Below are 19,624 nucleotides of genomic sequence, written 5' to 3'. Positions count from 1 at the left end.
GATTTTGAACTTGGAAATGAGTCTCCTTAAGTGCATTTTTAACCCTTCAGTGACATAACTATTTTTAGCCTTAAGAACCAGTAAATCATTTCCTCTTTTGTGTTCCAGCGATCAGAACTTTTCTTTTTTCCGTTAGTGTAGCTGTGTGGATCTTGTATTTTGCAGTTTTTATAGAAACCAATTTCGGGTGCATATAATTTATTGAATAAGTTTTATAACTTTTTTTTTTGCTGGGGGCAATGGTTTTCCAATTCCAAGCAATTTCACCATTGTTCTTTGGGATTTATTTTTGTAGCGGTCACCATGTGGTATAAATGTTATGTTAACTTTATTCTACGAATCAGTGTGAATATGGCAACATCAAATCTAAATAGGTTTTGTAGGGTTTTTCTTTTGGTTATTTTTATTTTTTCAATATTTAAAGACTTGTGCAAGGGGAAAAAAAAACTTTTATTCTGTGAAAACGTTTAGATACCACAGGCATCAATGACTGCATAGCTCACAGGCCCACAAAAACTTAAATGAGTATTCTGGCTGCTTCATATTTTTACAATTTTTCACCCATCCACTGGATAAGTGGTTGGGGTCCAACCGCTGGGAACAGATCCATTTTCCCCTATCCTCCTTACTTCCGGGTGGCTTCTTGCTCCCACAGTGAGGCCATTGAATGGCGCGCAGGTCACACATGCACTGCCGCTGCTCCATTCATATCAATGGGGCTGATGGAAATAGCCAAGGGCTTTGTACTGGGCTATTTCCACCAGTCCCATTGAAAATGAATAGAGTGGCGCTAAGCAAGCTTGACCAGCAATTCAATATCCTCCTCAATGTGGGGGCTGCAGCAAGAAGGTTGGGCAAAATAGGCCATCCGTTCTTTGGAAACTTAACCCCTTAGTGACCAAGCCTGTTTGCGCCTTAATGACCAGGCCAAATTTTGCAAATCTGACATGTGTCACTTTAACATGAAAACACACCATAAAGGTTTTGCATATCCAAGCGATTCTGACAGTTTTTTCGCCACATGTTGTACTTCATTTAGGCGGAAAAAATAGACCGATAGAATTTGTGTTTATTTATTAAAAGCGCCAAAATTGGGAAAATTTTGAAAAAATCGTCATTTTTTCACATTTCCAAGTGTAATATCTTAAATATGTGCAAACATAATATAGAAATTTTTGCTAAGATTTATATTTCCACCCGTTTACTTTATTTTGGGCGCACATCGGAAAAACTTTCATTTTTTTAACCATTTAGGAGACGTACAAATTTAACATTACTTTTTAGCATTTTGAGGAACACTTTGTTTTCCTATACCAAGCCAAGATTGGAAAGGCTCATGAGTGTCAGAATAATAGATACCCCCACAAGTGACCCCATTTTAAAAGCTACACCCCTTAGTGTATTCACTGAGGGGTGTCATGAGTATTTTGACCCCACAATTTTTTTTTCAGGAATTAATTCAATTTAGAGGAGAAAAAGTTCAATTTCATATTTTTGCAAATCTGTCATTTTAAAGACATATTTTTTCCTATAGTTTACATGAAAATGAGGATTTACACCCCAAAATGGATACCCCTATTTCTCCCGTGTTCAGAAATATACCCATTGTGGCCCTAATGTTATATCTGAGTCCACAAAGGGGCCCAAAATGAAAGGAGTAGTCAGTGTCTTTCAAAACAGAAATTTTGCTTGAAGTTCTTTTAGGCCCCATAGCACACATGTAGAGTTCTTGAGCGCCCAAATCCATAGAAAACCCCCACAAATGACCCCATTTTGAAAACTAGACCCCTTAAGGAATTTATCTAGGGGTGTACTGCATATTTTGACCCCACAGTTTTTGAATGAATTCAAGCCAAGCAAAAGGAAAAAATTGTGATTTTTGTTTTTTCGGCAATTCTGACATTTTAAAAACAGCTTTTTTTTGTACAGCACACATATGAATGAAGACTTGCACCCAAAAATGGATACCCCTGTTTGTCCTGTGTTCAGAGACATACCCATTGTGGCCCTAATCTTATGTCTGGATGCACAACGGAGCCCAAAATGAAAGGAGTAGTCAGTGGCTTTTAGAACATAAATTTTGCTTAAAGTCCTTTTAGGCCCCATTGCCCACTTGTAGAGTTCTTGAGCGCCCAAAACCATAGAGAACCCCCACAAATGACCCCATTTAAAAAACTAGACTCCTTAACGAATTTATTTAGGGGTGTACTGCGTATTTTGACACCACAGTTTTCGAATAAATGCAAGCAAAGCGAAAAGGAAAAAATTAGGATTTTTGTTTTTTTGGCAATTCTGTCATTTTAAAAACTGTTTTTTTTGTACAGCACACATATAAATGAAGACTTTCACCCCAAAATGGATACCCCTTTTTGTCCCGTGTTCAGAAACATACCCATTGTGGCCCTAATAGACTTACAGGACCCATGGCTAGGCCTACAATGAAAGGAATACCCGTTGGATTTCAGGGTACAACTGAATAAATTTCAGGCCCCATTGCCCACTTGTAGAGCCATTGAGCGGCCAAAACTATAAAGACCCCCACAAATGACCCCATTTTGAAAACTAGACCCCTTAACAAATTCATCTAGGGGTGTACTGCGTATTTTGACCCCACAGTGTTTGAATGAATCTAAGCAAAGCAGAAGGAAAAAGTAACGATTTTCAATTTTTTTGGCAATTTTTTAAATTTAAAAACAGTTTTTTTGTACAGTGTACATAGGAATGAAGACGTTCACCCCAAAATGGATACCCCTGTTTGTCCCGTGTTCAGAGACATACCCATTGTGGCCCTAATCTTATGTCTGGATGCACAACGGAGCCCAAAATGAAAGGAGTAGTCAGTGGCTTTTAGAACATAAATTTTGCTTGAAGTCCTTTTAGGCCCCATTGCCCACTTGTACAGTTCTTGAGCGTCCCAAAACCATAGAGAACCCCCACAAATGACCCCATTTTGAAAACTAGACTCCTTAACGAATTTATTTAGGGGTGTACTGCATATTTTGACCCCACAGTTTTTGAATAAATGCAAGCAAAGCAAAAGGAAAAAATTAGGATTTTTGTTTTTTTGGCAATTCTGTCATTTTAAAAAACGCTTTTTTTGTACAGCGTACACATGAATCAAGACTTACACCCCAAAATGGATACCCCTGTTTGTACTGTTTTCAGAAACATACCCATTGTGGCCCTAATATTATGTCCGCATGCACAACGGAGATCAAAATGAAAGGAGTAATCGGTGGCTTTCAGAACATAGATTTTGCTTGAAGTCCTTTTAGGCGCCATTGCTCACTTGTAGAGTTCTTGAGTGGCCAAAACCATAGAGAACCCCCACAAATGACCCCATTTTGAAAACTAGACGCCTTAACGAATTTATCTAGGGGTGTACTGTGTATTTTAACCCTACAATTTTTAAATAGATCTAAGCAAAGCAGTAGGAAAAAATTACGATTTTCATTTTTTGGGCTATTGCGTCAATTTAAAAACTGTTTTTTTTTGTACAGCACACATATAAATGAAGACTTTCACCCCAAAATGGATACCCCTTTTTGTCCCGAGTTCAGAAACATACCGATTGTGGCCCTAATAGACTTACAGGACCCATGGCTAGGCCTACAATGAAAGGAATACCCGTTGGATTTCAGGGTACAACTGAATAAATTTCAGGCCCCATTGCCCACTTGTAGAGCCATTGAGCGGCCAAAACTATAAAGACCCCCACAAATGACCCCATTTTGAAAACTAGACCCCTTAACAAATTCATCTAGGGGTGTGCTGCGTATTTTGACCTCACAGTGCTTGAATGAATCTAAGCAAAGCAGAAGGAAAAAGTAACGATTTTCAATTTTTTTGGCAATTTTTTAAATTTAAAAACAGTTTTTTTGTACAGTGTACATAGGAATGAAGACGTTCACCCCAAAATGGATACCCCCGTTTGTCCTGTGTTCAGAAACATACCCCTTGTGGCCCTCATCTACTTATAGGACGCATGGCAAGGCCTATAAAGGAGGGAACACCCGTTGGATTTCAGGGCACAACTGAATCAATTCCAGGCCCCATTGCTTATTTGTACGGAATAAAAATTGACTCCCTAAAAATCCCCCCCCTCCCCCACACACTCCGCGCCCTTTTCAGCGTTCGCAAATCTTCGATAAAAGTAATAATGTGAACTGTGTAGTATTTCCGAAGACAGGGGTAATTACGGAAGCTGGTTGAAATGGGCCCATGGGGCAATAAAACCGTGTATCCCCCCTCCTCTCATGCTTTTTGGGGGTCATTTCTTGGCCTCAGTGGTGGGTATGGGGTGTGAAAAGTGGCGCACTGTGAGTCTCCGTAAGCTTGCGGAGGTGCGGCGGTCTCACACAGAAGGGGCTCAACAAGCTGCGCCTGGAACTGCATGAAGGCAAGCGTTCCAGGGGCTTCTTGTAAATTACGTATCACAGGTAGCGGTCTGAATAACGCCGGGCTCCCGCAGCCGTAGGTGGAATCCGCTTGCGGAGGCCCGCAGCGGATCTCATCTGTGAGCCTGGCTGTGACCCTGCGTACGGCCGCGTAATGTACTGCGCATAACTGCGTACCCACACAGGCGGTCATGCGCACTACACTTTTTTTGTTGTTTGCATTTCCCGAACCCTCGCTTAGCGATGACGCGGATACCCGCAGCCCGTATACAACGTAGTTGCGTATGGGCAGCGGGTATATCTGTGACCATGGAGCACTAGAGGCTCTATACTGCGGATAGCCGCGGTAAAATAGAACCTGCTGTGTTCTCTTTTCTGCGAGTGGATTACGCAATTCCAACCCACTAAAGTGAGCGGAATTGTGTAATCCAATGCGATTGATCTGCGTATTACCGCGGATCAGACGCATGCGGAATCCGTAATTCCTATCCGGTCATGTGAGACCGACCTATGTTAGAGCGCTACTTTTTTATTACGTGACCGGTGACCGCTTAACGAGGCCACCCAATCACTGCTCCAGGCTCTCGGCGACGGTTGGTTGCTGGGAGCAAGGAGATTTTAAATTTCCTCGGCTCCCCGACTCCTGCGCATGTGTCCGGTGTTTTGCCGGCAATCGCATGTGCAGAATTTGGGAAGGTTCACGGAGGAGGATCGCGTCGGGGTTCAAATACGCAGGCCTCCGGTAAAAAGTTTCATCTCCTCTCACCGATCGCATCGGTGAGGGGAGATGAAACTTCAAATTTTTTTTTTTACTTTTACGTGATCGCCATTATCCATTGTATAACAGCGAACACGTGATCAGGAACCGCTCACCGTGGCCCCCCGTGAAATCTCCATGCTCTTGGCTACTTTTTGTAGCCAGGAGCAGAGAGAATTTAAATTATCCTGGCAATCCACAGCTTTTGTGCATGCGTCTGCCATTTTGGCGACAGGCGCGTGCGCAGAAGCTGGGGTAAGGTCCGCGGATAAATCCGGGGGCCTTATGTACGTACTTTCAAAAGAGCGGGGAGCAGTGTGGTGGACCTCGGTGAGTATTTTCAGCTGCAGGGCAGCTGAATCTTTAACTTTTTTTGTACATGTATTTACTTTTTTGCGATCGGCGCTATCCATTGGATAGCGCCAATCGCAATGCAGGGGGGGGGGGGTCCGTACAACCCGGGCTGACAGCTCCATGCTTTCGGCTAACTGCAGACACTGACAGCATGGAGCTGTCACGTCCACAGCCCAAGGGGCTTTATTCTCTGCAGGACACATTTTTTTACGTCCTCAGAGAATAAAGCCCACTTCGGGAGGACGTAAAAACACTATGGGCTGGTCGTTAAGGGGTTAAAAGTGTATTCTAATTACTTCATATTTTTTAAAGCTTTCACCATCCACTGGATTGGTGAGAGCTGATAGATTGTTTGGGTTCTGATCTCCACTGATATATCACATTTTACCAATCCAGTGGATGGGTGTAAAAAACTTAAAAAAATATGAAGTAACCCCTTTGATTTTACTAGTTTTCACCTTAGGGATTGGCTTGTTGGCACTTGCACTGCCAGTTACACCCCTGGAACCACTTCAAGCAATGCCCAATGGTGTTGATAACTAGAGAAGGTTCTTGGGAGAAGCTCCATGATCTCTTCAGATGGAGACACTGGGAATGTAAGATTTTGATAGTTGATGATTGACTGATATTTTTTTTATTCTGCAGATTTACTTTAATATATTCACACTGTTATACTGCATTTGCCAATTATCATAGTCATTATCATTGTATTTCGTAAAAGTAGTACAACAGCAATTATGCAAAGTACTCACTGAAGTGCTCATTTACATACACAAATCTTCCCTGAAAGATTTCACATTAACTTTCTTTCTAAGTGTACAGGAGGATTGGGTTTACATACCGGATCAATAAATGGCTAATTATTTATGAACAGGTTCATCTCTGAATTCTGTTAAGCACTGGTTCACATTTTTTTGAGAAATAAACGTAGATCTTTTTTTTATACTTTAGGCCAAGCTCACTTGTTGACTATTCAGCCTGATCTCAGCACAGCAACAATGACCTATCAGGGATCCTTGTGCCTACGACAAGATGGTGGCAACAAATTCCAACTAACCAATGGACATCTTCTGCCACCTATGGGACCAGGTTTACCAAGGGAACATAGTCACACGTTACCAAGACTCTCCACCCAAAACTATTTCCGTACCCTGCCACGTGGATCAAGTAACATGGCATATGGTACCTTCAACTTTTTAGGAGGACGTCTTAAGATTCCAAATACTGGTACTTTCCCTTAGTCTTTCCATACATCAGTACTGGAATATTCTTCAACAACAATAAAAAAATGTAATGATATGGGTTGTTTCATGAAGACAATCCCTTTCCACATTCCCTATTAGGGTATATATACACCCTATAGGGGCCTTATGGTCCTGTATGAGTCAGAACATAGACTTTCTACGAGACCAGCTCTTATTTTGGTAGCTCAAACCATCCTTGTATTACATGGCCAACAACTTCAGGGAAAATTCCTGGCTGACCGTGGCTTCCTCTGGCAAAATCAGCTGTTTGCCGGAGGTATTGGGAGAGGGACATGCGGCTGGGTGCTGTGATAGCTGCATTTAGAATGGGTTGAGGTGGGCTATGATGAAGCAGCCACATTGAAAGGGTTATAAAGAATAACCAATAAATTGATTGGTCTGCAGTAGATCTGAGAAGCTTTTATTGGGCTAGGACTATAGTGTTATGTCATCTTGGTAGGTAACGTGCTAAAGATTTGACCTAATGAAATAATCAGTTTCACTTTGTCAGATGTCCTAGCTTCCCATGATGTGCATTTCTTTAAAGGGGTTAGCTGTTTGGAAAATCCATTTTATAAACCCTAGTAGGGCATTTTAAGCTGATAAAGTAGATTCTTTAATCCATAAGTGAATTCAATTAGTCTTAGCGAAGAGCAGCTATAAAGAACATTGCTCCTTCTCTGGAGGACCCAGCATGTCAGTGTGCTATGAGGACAGCTCATTGATTTCATGGGGCACCAAGTAATGCTCCATCTGTCCCATGGTGTTCCTGCAGGGCAATTGAAAACTTGTCAGGTTCTCCTGAAAATTACAGGTGATCTTTGAAGACCTAGCAATGTTCTTTAAGGCACATTAGTGTCATTGGAGTAGCTACAATTTTGTATCTTCTGTTTTATATTTTACATTTGTTCTATATTGATATAATGTATTCGTATATGTAAAGTTTGGGGCTGTGTATGTGTAATAGTGATACTCTGTCTGCTTCACCTCAGGCCTCAGTTTACTAATACCTCCAGATGCTATTCCCCGGGGAAAAATCTATGAAATCTACCTGACACTTCACAAACAGGAAGATGTGAGGTAGGTCCCAGAAGACATTTTATAATTTACCACTTACTGTTTTTGTGTGTATTGTAAAAGGAATGTCAGTAGTAATTGTGTTACTGCTCACATCTTGCACCATATGTCTGCATACTTGCAACAGTGACATGGTGTTACTAAGCAATGGGTATGTGTCTTTTGTGGAATGTATTCTGAACTATTTCACATAGTAACACCTCACTTTTCCAGCAATGCAATAATGAATTCTTGAATATCTTTGAGCTCTGCTGCTGTGTATAATGAGCTTGTTAGGGCTCATATAGTTATTAGGAAATTATAGTACACAGCTCTGCCACATGCATGTCACACACACAGCTCTGCTACATGCATTGTTCATCCCATACAACAGGGATCAGAAGCAGCACAACAGTGGAAATGAAGGACCTGTGACTACGTCACTGTCATGCTCCGCCCCTGATCACATGATGGTGACGCTCATCATGAGTGAATGTCTTACATGCTCCGCCCCTGATCATATGACAGTAACATCAGCAAAGTTCCTTTAGCCTTCTGCAGATTACGGACAGACTACAAACCCCCTGTGGCCTCAGTTGCTATGGAATACTAATGAACACCTAGAAAGACAGCAGCTGTGTGTGTATAGGACCTGTGCCCTGAGGGTTCTCTGCAGCTTAGTACACAACCTGAGTAGCACACATGTGGCCTGCTGGTTGTGCAGAAACCTAACAGACATTCTACTCCCCCATCCTGCCGCTCTGGTCCGGCAGCGGCAGTGCAGAGTCTGTGACCGCTCACCTCTCTTTCCCGAGTGTCTGTCCAACAGACTGGAGTCGGCAGAAGTAGCTCGAGTGGGAGCACTAACTTTTGTTTGGTCATGGTGGTCGCTACTCTGTCTAAGATGTTGACTTGTGCAGAAGGTGGATTGCAATGAGTGATAGCAATTAGTTGTTCGTGTGATGTCTGATGTGACATCAGTGCCTTTGAGTGATGGTGTTCTTTAAGCAGCAAAATAAAGAGACAAGTCCAGAGAAATTTCAGTAAAACTGAAGGCACATAGTTTACTGAATAACACAGATGAAATCTAACGTTCACACTTGGCAGCTTAGCGAGCAGTAGAAACTTCCACAAACTTCTCATGCATTTAGAACAACGGACAATGATTCCTGGACCCTCTCTTGCAGGACAAGGCTGCCAGACTAAGATAAGTGCTTGCTTAGTAGGAGGTTATTTGTGGAGGAATGAAGAGACTAGTACAGGCTTTAATGTGGCCACACTGACTTCTGACTACTCGGGAAGGAATTGCACTCACGATTGTGTTGACTAATCTGCGTACAGACTCCATGGGGTTTGCCCTAGCTTTGGTTCCCTGCAGCAGGGATGAAAAAGACTCCGCTCCCACTTTGGGCGCTGTCGGCTCCTGCCCTTCTTCAATGCTCTCTAGCTCCTCTCCCTCCTCGCTCTCTTTCCCAACTCCTCACTTCTGACTGTTCCCCGCTCTTTCTTCCCTCTTGCTGACTCACTTCCTTTTTCTGTAGCTCACTTTCCCAGGCTTCACTCGACTCTTTCCACTCCACCAATCAGAAAATCGAGTACAAGCAACCATTCAGAAAATTAGCTGTAACATAGTAACATAGTTTGTAAGGTCGAATGAAGACAATGTCCATCTAGTCCAGCCTGTTTATCCTCCTGTGTTGTTGATCCAGAGGAAGGCAAAAAAAAAAACCCAAGAGCAGAAGCCAATTAGCCATTTTGGGGGAAAATTCCTTCCCGACTCCCTAATGGCAATCAGACTAATCCCTGGATCAACCCCTAATAGTTCCTACCTGCCCGTATACCCGGATTAACAATTACCCTAAGATTTAAATCCTGTAATATCCTTCCACTGCGCCATCCTGTATGCAGTGCAGACACCGAGGAGAGAGGTCAGTAGTTACAGAATCAGCAGCAGCTGCCGCTAGTCTAGGGCTACAGGCTGGGGGAGTGGAATGCCTGTAGGGTTGTTGCCCGGCCAGAGGCCAATATGGGGGTTGATGTTTCTACTGGGACAATTATGGGAGTACTCTCATGACTACTGGAGCCACTATGGGAGTCACATTACTACTGGAATCAATATATTGAACATTATTACTGCTGGTGCCACTATAGGGGGCACTATTACTACTGGAGCCACTATGGGGTCACATTACTATTGGGGTCAAAAGTCTGTTGTATGGATCCCTGTCACATCCATTTCATTAAGGCTGGCTTCACACTGGCGAGAAAATCACATGTTTTTCTCATCTCATCTCATCTTTTTACGATATTGCTCATTGTTTTCAATAGGGCCATTGGCAGCAGCGCCAGCCCCATTGAAAGCAAAGGGAGAGCTCCGCGATCCTGTGCTGCTTCTGTGACAGGGGGAATCCCTTCCAGCTGCGGCAGAGAAATACCTTTCAGCCGCAGCAGAGAAATCCCTTTCAGTCACGGCAGAGAAATCCCTTCCGGCCACAGCAGGGAAATCCCTTTTAGTCGCGGCAGGGAAATGCCTTTTAGCCATGACAGGGAAATCCCTTTCAGCCGCGGCAGGGAAATCCCTTTCAGTTGCGGCAGGGAAATGCCTTTCAGCCCGACAGGGAAATGTCTTTTCCCCGCAGTGATGCGAGACTGTTTTCATATGAAGACTCCTTGCATCCAGGGATTTCACATGAATTGCGAGGGCAATCGCCCTCCTCAGGGTGAAGCCAGCCTAAAGGGGTTGTGTCACAATTGACTTTTATCCATAGAATAGGTGATAAGAGTCGTGACCTTTGCTCCACTCAGTCTCCTTCCCATTGTGGGGGTGTGCAGTAAGTCTACACTGAGAAGGAAAGGGGAACATGGGACCCCCGTTCTCAGGATCAGTGGGGGTTTCAGCAGTAAGACCCCCATTGATCAGACTTTTATCACCTTTCCTATGCATAGATTGTGGTACAACCCTTTTCGGATTGCCTGTACTTTGCTGCCCATTTCACAGGACAATTACATGGACTTAAACATGGATGGATGGAAGATAACTAGATAGATAGCTAAATGCATTCTCATCTCACTTCCTCTACCTTTTCTTTCTCTTCTTGAGGTTACCTCTAGCTGGCTGCCAGACGCTTTTGGGTCCCATCGTCAGCTGTGGACCCCCTGGAGTCCTGCTTACACAGCCTGTTATTTTGTCAATGGACCACTGCCTGGAACCTAGTCCTGAGAACTGGGCTGTACGCCTGAAGAAACAGTCTTGCGAAGGCAGCTGGGAGGTAGGTTAATACAGATAGCATCACAATCACACTGATGAAAAACTGTTTGACAGGTACACACATGCATACAACTTAATATACCACTGTAGCTTTAGAGACTATTCCACAAAAAGAAAAGTCATCTGCAGCTTTCCCGATTTAGAGCACACATGGCAAACACAGGGCCTGTGGCCCTAATCTGGCCCACCAACTCATTTTATGGAGACACTACTACTGGGGCCCCAAGGAGGTCACTGTTACAATTGGGGCTACAGGGAGGGATCACGGTTACTCCTAGGACCAATATAGAGGACACTATTACTACTGGGGCCGCTATGGGGTACCCTATTATTCCTGGGACTACTATGGTGGTCACTTAGGACTACTAGGGTTAGTAGAGAGGACACTTATTTCTGGAGCCACTGTGGGGGGGCACTTTTTCTCCTGGGGCCATCAATATAGGGAACACTTACTACTGGAACTACTATGATGGTCACCACTACTACTGGACCACTATTGGGACCCTATTACTACTGGGGCCATAATGGTAGCACTATTACTACTGGGGTCTCTATATGGGACCCTATTACTACTGGGGCCACTATGGGGGACCCTATTACTACTGGGGCCACTATGGGAACGCTATTACTACTGGGGTCACTATAGGGGACCCTATTGCTACTGGGGCCACTATGGGGGGGTCACTCTTATTGCTGGGTCCACTATGGGGGCCACTATTACTACTGAGGCTAATATGGGGGTCACTATTACTACTGGGGCCACTGTGGGAGCACTATTACTACTGGGGGTCCCTATATGGGACCCTATTACTATTGGGGCCACTATGGGGGTCACTATTAGTACTGGGGCCACTATGGTGGACACTATTACTACTGCGGCCAATGTGAGGGTCACTATTACTATAAAGCCTTACAATCACAATGGTAGTTTGACACCCCTGGTTTAGAGTAAAGTCCTGCAGTTCACTACAATTTCCACTTTAATTAGCAGAGGGCACCACAATAGTTTAAGCCTTTGATGAGAGCTACAATGTATCAGTAGAGGTCTTGTAATACAGCAGGAAGAGGACATATCAACAAATCTGTTGTAATCAATAGCCATGTTATTGTTCTGTATGAAGTGGTACCTACACAATGTAGTAATGCTGAGAATATATTTATCACCTATACTGTCTAAAGCCATGCTTTGTCCCATCCATGTATTTCAAGTTGAAGTTAGGCAAATACCAGGCTGCTTTCTCAAAAGTCTGCTGCTGTGGATTCCCACTCCCATTACCCACATATGTGGAATTTTCTGCCTTTTTAGATGCAGAATGCGAAAATATTCTACCTGTATGAAAGGACCCTAAAGTGATTGTGTAATGAAGACAACCCCATCAATATACATTATACTAGGGCATTTGGATGTCAGAGGAAGATTCTGGTCATCCTCAAATTCTAGTCACATTAAGAGCTGTTTATGGGAGCATTAGGGGGTGATTATTGTTCTATTATCCCAAAGATGCATTTGGTGGCTTTGATGTTGGTGGCCAGTGAGTTTGGGCCATTAGACTTGTTTTAGGTTTTCAGTTTATCCTACAACTCCCTATAGGTAGAATGTGACAGTTCTGGGCAGTCTAGTTCTGTCCAATCCGTCAGGAACAACAAATCATCCTTATGGATCTCACTTTGTGCATAAAGAAATAATTTTGCTGGAACTGGGCTTTCCCTAAATGTTTGCCACAATTTTCAGAATTTTCTAGAATGTTATTGTATGCTGTTGAATTAAAGGGGTTGTCCACATTATAGTAAAAGTGGACAGAAGGTAGAGAATGTGAGAAACAAAAGGCAAACTAGGCTATACTCACTGCTTCAATTGCCATTGTCCAAGCTTTGTCGCTCCCGTCCTCTCCACTGATCTTTGTTTACTTAGCTGCCGGAGTGACGTTCCACATACACACATGACCGCTGCTGTCATCACTGGTCTTGGCAGTATGTGGTCACATGTGTATACGAACATGTCACTCATGCAGTTTGCAAACAAAGAGAAGATAGGACTGGTGGCGTTAGACCGGTGGGGATCAGAGCGGTGAGTATAGCTTAGTTTGTTATTTTTTCACATTCCCTGCCTTCTGTCCGAGATTTCTTTGTAGTGGTCTTTACTCTTTCTTCCAACGTTACAGTTAAAACTGCTATTGACATCCATTGCCTGCAGATTTGCCTGTAAGACCGCCATGTAACCAGCATGATTCTGTTCTGAGAGTTCTTGTGTCATAAAACTATGATCCATTATTGCTTTCTGACTTTTCCACTTCACATTAACAGTATTTACAGTTGACTGCAAAAGGTCTAGCAGGTCACCTAAACTAACTTGGCACTATATGACAGTGATACATTGAGTCAATGAGCTGTATGACCTTGGCTTTATATACCCTAGCAGTGGATGAAGCTCATAGCCAATAAGAATGAGTCTCCATGTAGTGTATATATTACATACGTACATGCATGTGGATATATCACACAGCGGCGGATACTGATTATTGTTGGCAAAATGCTAGGTGGTGGCCCCACACCTAACTACTCATTAGATTATTGACAGATTCTGTGGATGTACTAACATTTATCCTATATGTATGGTAAGATTTAAAGAGATTGTAGCAGCATTAAAAGTTATTCCCTTATTCACATGCTTGAAAAAGACTCTTAGAATCATAGAATCACAGAATAGCGAAGTTGAAAGGGACCTCCAGGGTCATCGGGTACAACCCCCTGCTCAGTGCAGGATTCACTAAATCATCCCAGACAGATATTTGTCCAGCCTTTGTTTGAACACTTCCATTGAAGTAGAACTCACCACCTCCTGTGGTAACCTTTTCCACTCATTGATCACCCTCACTGTCAGAATGTTTTTTTTAATATCTAATTTGTGTCTCCTCTGTTTCAGTTTCATTCCATTGCTTCTAATCTTTTCTTGAGAGACGATATGACACTGTTTATTATCGTATAGGAGGAATAAAGGACCTTTATCTATTTACACCTTGGATGCTGCCACATCTTGGTTTTATTACCTTTTAGATCAATGGGAGTCTGACCACTGAGACCTCCTTCGATTCCGAGAATGGAGGTCCCAGTAGGAATAGAGTAGTGGTCGAGCATTCACACTGCTACTCTATTAATTTTAGTGGGACATTCTTGAATGGGGGCACTTGAACTAGGCTATCTCAGGCAGTCCTATTGATATAAACGGAGCAAAGTTTTGCATGTGTAGAGGGACCTCTGGTGGAGTCTGGACAACTAGGGACCTAAATAGTGTGGTTCCCCAATTCGAGGTAAGTTCAGGGGACTTGCTAGTATTGGTCGATGCAGGTACCTCTTTGAAAGGGTAAATTACCTTATGTGTCTCTTCAGTTTCCCCAATGTTCACACTGGCAATACGGCTGGGAGTCTTGTTGGGCGAAGTGGAAATGATTGCAGGAGACATGACATGCATGCTGTTGAATTATTTTATAGTCTCACTGCATCTTTCAACATTTATTTGAACAAACAAACAGGCTTTACAACTTGTTGGTGCAGGCTATGGAACGTACAGGGGAGAGCAGTGTTCTTTACCGGCTAATGTCCTTTCATTGCTTGTCTCACTGTCCCCACAGACTGAAGTGAGCCTCTAGCCAAGCTGGACTCTAATTCTTGGCAGAACCACTCATTTCACTACTGCTGCATCACAGACAGTCCATTTCTGGAAGGGCCATCAGACTCCACTGATCTGAAAGTTGAAGTGGATAGGGGATGACATTTAATCCTGGCACAACCCCTTTAACTCCTTCAGTGGCAGGTTTAGGTAGTCTTCAGCACATTTCAGTGCAGCAAGCCCTGGAGATTTTCCAGGTGTGCCACTAAAGGGGTTAAAAGGGTTTCCAGGAAGTTAAAAAGCAAATATTAAGGAGGCAAAATACTAACAGCCCCTTCAAAAAATACCTTAAGGTTAGCCATATTCATAAATCAATTATGGGCAATTGGAGTCAATGAGGATGGGATCCACAGGTAATATAATGGGTATGAGGAATTTAGACAGCCCCATCATATCTGCTGTTGTAGAAAACATGGACTAGGTATCTTGGATTTTAACCTTTGTTCATCCAAGAAAACGGGCCTCCCAGACTTCTTCTAAAACCTTTATAGGTTTAAAGGTACACTTTAAAACTTTCCAAACTTATTTCCTGCTGGATGGAACAGAGTGGTAGAGGTACTTAGGTAGAAGAGGTCCCTTGGACAGTTGCCACTTTTGCTCTTCTCACAATCATCAGATGATGTAGTGCACTTCGTAGAACTATAACCTTGTTTATAAGACATTGCAGTAGGGGTCTATTAAACATGTTCAGTCTGTATGTAAGATCCTCTGCAGATCTATGACAAGAGTGTGGCAAATTCTCAAAATCTAGCTCTGCAGTCTGTGCATAAAATATCCAGACCTAATTAAATTTGGCAATCAGAGGCACGGTCCAGTTGGGCTTCATTGTAAAATCATTGTCACTTTGGCAGAAAAAAAGATTTACAGGCTCAAATAAATGCAAGTCATTGTAGAAATTCAGTATTTTCAGTGACATTTTAGTGACAACCAGATGTCTGTGGACAATGTTGGTGTTTTTTAAGTCTGTAAAAATGTGAGAGCGCAAATATCTGAACAATGTTTGTCAAGTATCAAAAGGAAGCTGCGCTCTTGATGGCCTCTCCAGGGCTCCGGTATAGTCCGCGCTGAAGGTTCCAGCACTTTAGTCATCAAATGGATAATATTAAAATGCTGGTTTGATTTTTACTGCCAATTTCTGTGAAATCACTCTGGTGATAAATGTTACAACTGTCCCTCTGCTGGGACCCAGCCATTAAGAAAGCCAACAAAGGATCAACCTTCCCTTCACCTTGCTTGAGGGCATCCTGGAAGACTTGAAAAAAAACGACTTTAAAATGACTGAAAAGAGGTTTCTCACTTTAAAAGGACAATTGACATGTTTTGTGAAGTATTTGTATAGAGCGCTATGTGACACCTAAAACGCAGAGGACTTCGGGGATTGACTTTATGTTAACAAAACGAAGATCAAAAATGCAATACCACTAGGTCTAGATAAACACTCAATAAGTTCACCTTATCAACCTTGCTTTATTGAGCAAGTCTAAGGCTGGCCATAGACACAACGATATCAATTGTGAGAGATAAACCGTCCATTATTGTTCGGATCGGCAGAGGTCATTTCATGCCCAGTAACTAGAGATGAGCGAGCATACTCGGTAAGGCGATATTCTCAAGAGAGCATCGCCTTTTTCAAGTACCTGCTGGCTCATCCCTGAAGATTCGGGGGGGGGGGGGGCAGGGGTGAGCGGAGGGTTGCAGAGGGGATCGGGAGGAAGAGAGAGGGATCTCTCTCACTCTCCTCCCCCTCGCTGCCGCCCCCGACCCCACGGCCAGCCCGAATCTTCAGAGACGACCCAGCAGGTACTCGAAAAATGTGATGCTCTCTCAAGTATATCGCCTTACCAAGTATGCTCGCTCATCTCTACCTGTAACCAATGATAACCGCAGTTATGTAAACTATTTTGTACATGATCGGTCACAAATTCAAAATCAACAAACATGTTAAATATAATCAACAAGCTTAGCTTGGCTGCTATAATGTGGGAGATTTCAGCTCTGAAGTCCACATTAGTGTGAATTCAGCTCTTAACCTACAGTATAAGCCTACTCTTTTACTATAAGATGTAGTTCCAGAAAGGACTAGAAAAAATATTTTTTTCCAAACAAAGAGTCTTTTAACTCCTTCATAACCAGCCATCCATGTGTTCAAGGAGCTTTTTATTTTTCTGTCGACAGAACCATATAAGGCTTGCTTTTTCTGTAGGATAAGGTGTATTATTTTAATACTTCCAAACAATATTTCCAGCACTCCACTTCTGGTGCTTAAGGAAGGCCTGGAAATGACCCAAGAAACGTACAAATGAAATCCACAGCACTCAAGTTGTACTTGATGGAATTACGGAAGTTCCCTATATAGTATATCATATAGTCCGAGTGCGATCTATGTCCTTGTACACATAGTGCAGCCTGGTCAACAAAGGTCTGTTGACCGAAACGTCCATCTGGCTTTTTTTGCATTATCTGCAAACTGTGTTAATGGCTTGGACTAATTTGTCCGTGTGTTAAATCCACTTTAGTAATTGCATCAAGGACAACTGGAGCGCTGCGGATTTATCTTTTGTATGTATTATTTTATTTAATTTACCATTTAATGTACTGAAAAACATTTAAACATTTCTGAGTGGGCTGAAATGGAAAAATGCAATTGTGGCATTTTTTGGAAGGTCTTGCTTTTACTACAGTCGCTGTACAGTACAAAGTATGTCAACTTGCTCCTATGGGTCAGAACAATTACAGCAGTACCCAATTTATTTAGTATTATTATGTTTTACTACTTTTAAAAATAGAAAACTACCGCTACATGTTGAACACCATGACCTTATTTTTCCATCAGTGGAGGCTTTTTTTAGCGGTGTGACCTGTAGTTTTCATTGATACCATTACAAGTACATACAATTTTTTGACCACTTTTTATTCCAAATTTTTTTTTTGAGTGGTGGCATGACAAAAACCCAGCAATTCTTATAGCTTTTACTGTGCGTGATAAATAATGTGATATTTTCATATATGTTGCACTTCTATGGATGCAGCAAATCCAATTATGTTTATTTATTTAATTTTTTATGGGAAACAGGGTGTTATTTTGAATGTTTAATATTAGAGATGAGCGAACGTGTTCGGCTCCGCCCCTTTTCGCCCGAACACCGAACTTTGCGAGCAATTCCGTGCTCGGGCGAAAAAAGTTCGGGGGTTGCCGTGGCAGCGCGGGGGGGTGCGGCGGGGAGTGGGGGGGAGAGGGAGAGAGAGAGGGCTCCCCCCTGTTCCCCGCTGCTGCCGCCCGCGCCGCCGCGCCTCTCCCCGCCCCCCGGCGCCCGCCGAAGCTTTACGCGCGGACACTGAAGTCCTCGGCAAAGCCGGTGTCCGGGTGCGTAAGTGTTCGTTAAGAACACGTTCGTTCATCTCTATTTAATATCCTTTAATTTTTGTAATTTTTAGAAATGTGTTATTATATGTTCACTTTTTTTTTCTAGTCCTCATAAGGGACTTAAACTTGAAATCATGTGTACAATACACTGCAATACTTTAGTATTGCAGCATATTGTATTTTTATCGGTAGCCTAGCAGGTTGTGCCATAGGCAGTGCTTAATAGGCTGCAATGCATAGCAGGCCTGGGAGCCTTCTCAAAATGTAAGCCATTTATAGTTCTGCATCAAAATCCGGAGGTAGCCAGTGGATTTTGATGCAACCCATGTGAAAGGTCCCTTAGGGCAAATTCACATATTGCAGAAATGCTGCAAATTTTAACTGATTTTTCACTACAAACAAAGTGGATGAGATTTTAAAAAATGTTGTTCATATTTACATTGCGCTTGTCCTGCTGATACGAGGCGATTTTCACCCAAAAACCGACTGCATCGCTTCTCTGAAATTCCGGTCCTCCAGCGCTTGTTTAATGCGCATTGGAGGGTCTGCAGGTGTCTCCCATTGTTTTCAATGGGAAAGATCACATCGCACTCATACACCTCTCACGGCATGCATTGTGTTTGACTGTCCCATTGAAAACAATGGGGATGCGTTTCGAGGGATGCAAAAAATAGGAGATGCAGCGAATTTTTTACTTCGCAACATCGCTTATGTGTATGACTTCATTCAAAAGAATGGAGTCCAAATTTGCGCGTCTCGCAACGCACAAAACTCACATGAGATTCACGCTCGTGTGAATGCAGACTTACCCTTGCAGGTTGCACTGCTGAGCAGAACATTTAGGTATAAGTAACTGCTACTCTCCTACAGATTGGGTGACAGTGATGACATTTAATTGTATGGATGCACTTAGTATTTGTATTGTTCAGCAGATAACAATTATATGTAATGGATTTTCTGTTCTTACACAATTCCTAAATATATACATGCTGAGCTGCAAGTCTTACTAAATACACCGAGCTTACTGTAAAGGTACCTTCAGATAGGACCCACTAGCAGCACGAATTCTGCAGCATTTTCACCATGTGTCATGGCAGCCTAAAGCTGTATAACAGAAGTGGTGACATCAACCAAATTGAGTCCACATTTTAACTCCTTAATGACAGAAGTGTTTCAGTCCTAAACGGCTATACACTTTTTAGCAATTTTGTGCATATAGTGGTTTAACAGTTCAAGTTGCCAAAATCATTTTGGGATTTTAAATCTTTTTTTAATAAGATTTTTACACATAACAATTAACAATCATAAAATAAAATATATAATGACAATTATAACTAACAAACAAATAGCAAATAAAGCATAAACATCCAGATACAACCACGTGGTGATCATAGACCTCCGTGGGCTGAATCCTGCGTGGTGTACTTGGTCACCATCCTCAAATATACATACACAAATCATCTCTATTGCAAACTTCCTTGTTCTACTTGACTCGGCTGGCCAACCATTCCAGTCCT

General features: G+C 42.6%; 1 protein-coding gene across 3 annotated transcripts in view; it reads left to right on the top strand.

The window, feature by feature from the left end:
* Positions 1-19,624, top strand: part of UNC5A (unc-5 netrin receptor A) — a 374,244-nt gene that overhangs the window by 298,433 nt on the left and 56,187 nt on the right. For 2 of the 3 annotated variants that reach the window (XM_066591341.1, XM_066591338.1), the window contains 3 exons: positions 6,460-6,735; positions 7,745-7,832; positions 10,909-11,077. In XM_066591341.1, the coding sequence (XP_066447438.1) occupies positions 6,460-6,735; positions 7,745-7,832; positions 10,909-11,077 (533 nt within the window). The remainder of the gene's footprint in view (positions 1-6,459; positions 6,736-7,744; positions 7,833-10,908; positions 11,078-19,624) is intronic. The other variant, XM_066591340.1, reaches the window with a different exon arrangement.

Source organism: Eleutherodactylus coqui, chromosome 2 (assembly GCF_035609145.1).
Source record: "Eleutherodactylus coqui strain aEleCoq1 chromosome 2, aEleCoq1.hap1, whole genome shotgun sequence".
Taxonomy (NCBI): domain Eukaryota; kingdom Metazoa; phylum Chordata; class Amphibia; order Anura; family Eleutherodactylidae; genus Eleutherodactylus; species Eleutherodactylus coqui.
Note: the sequence above shows the minus strand (reverse complement) of the source record. Positions and strands in the feature narration are given on the sequence as shown.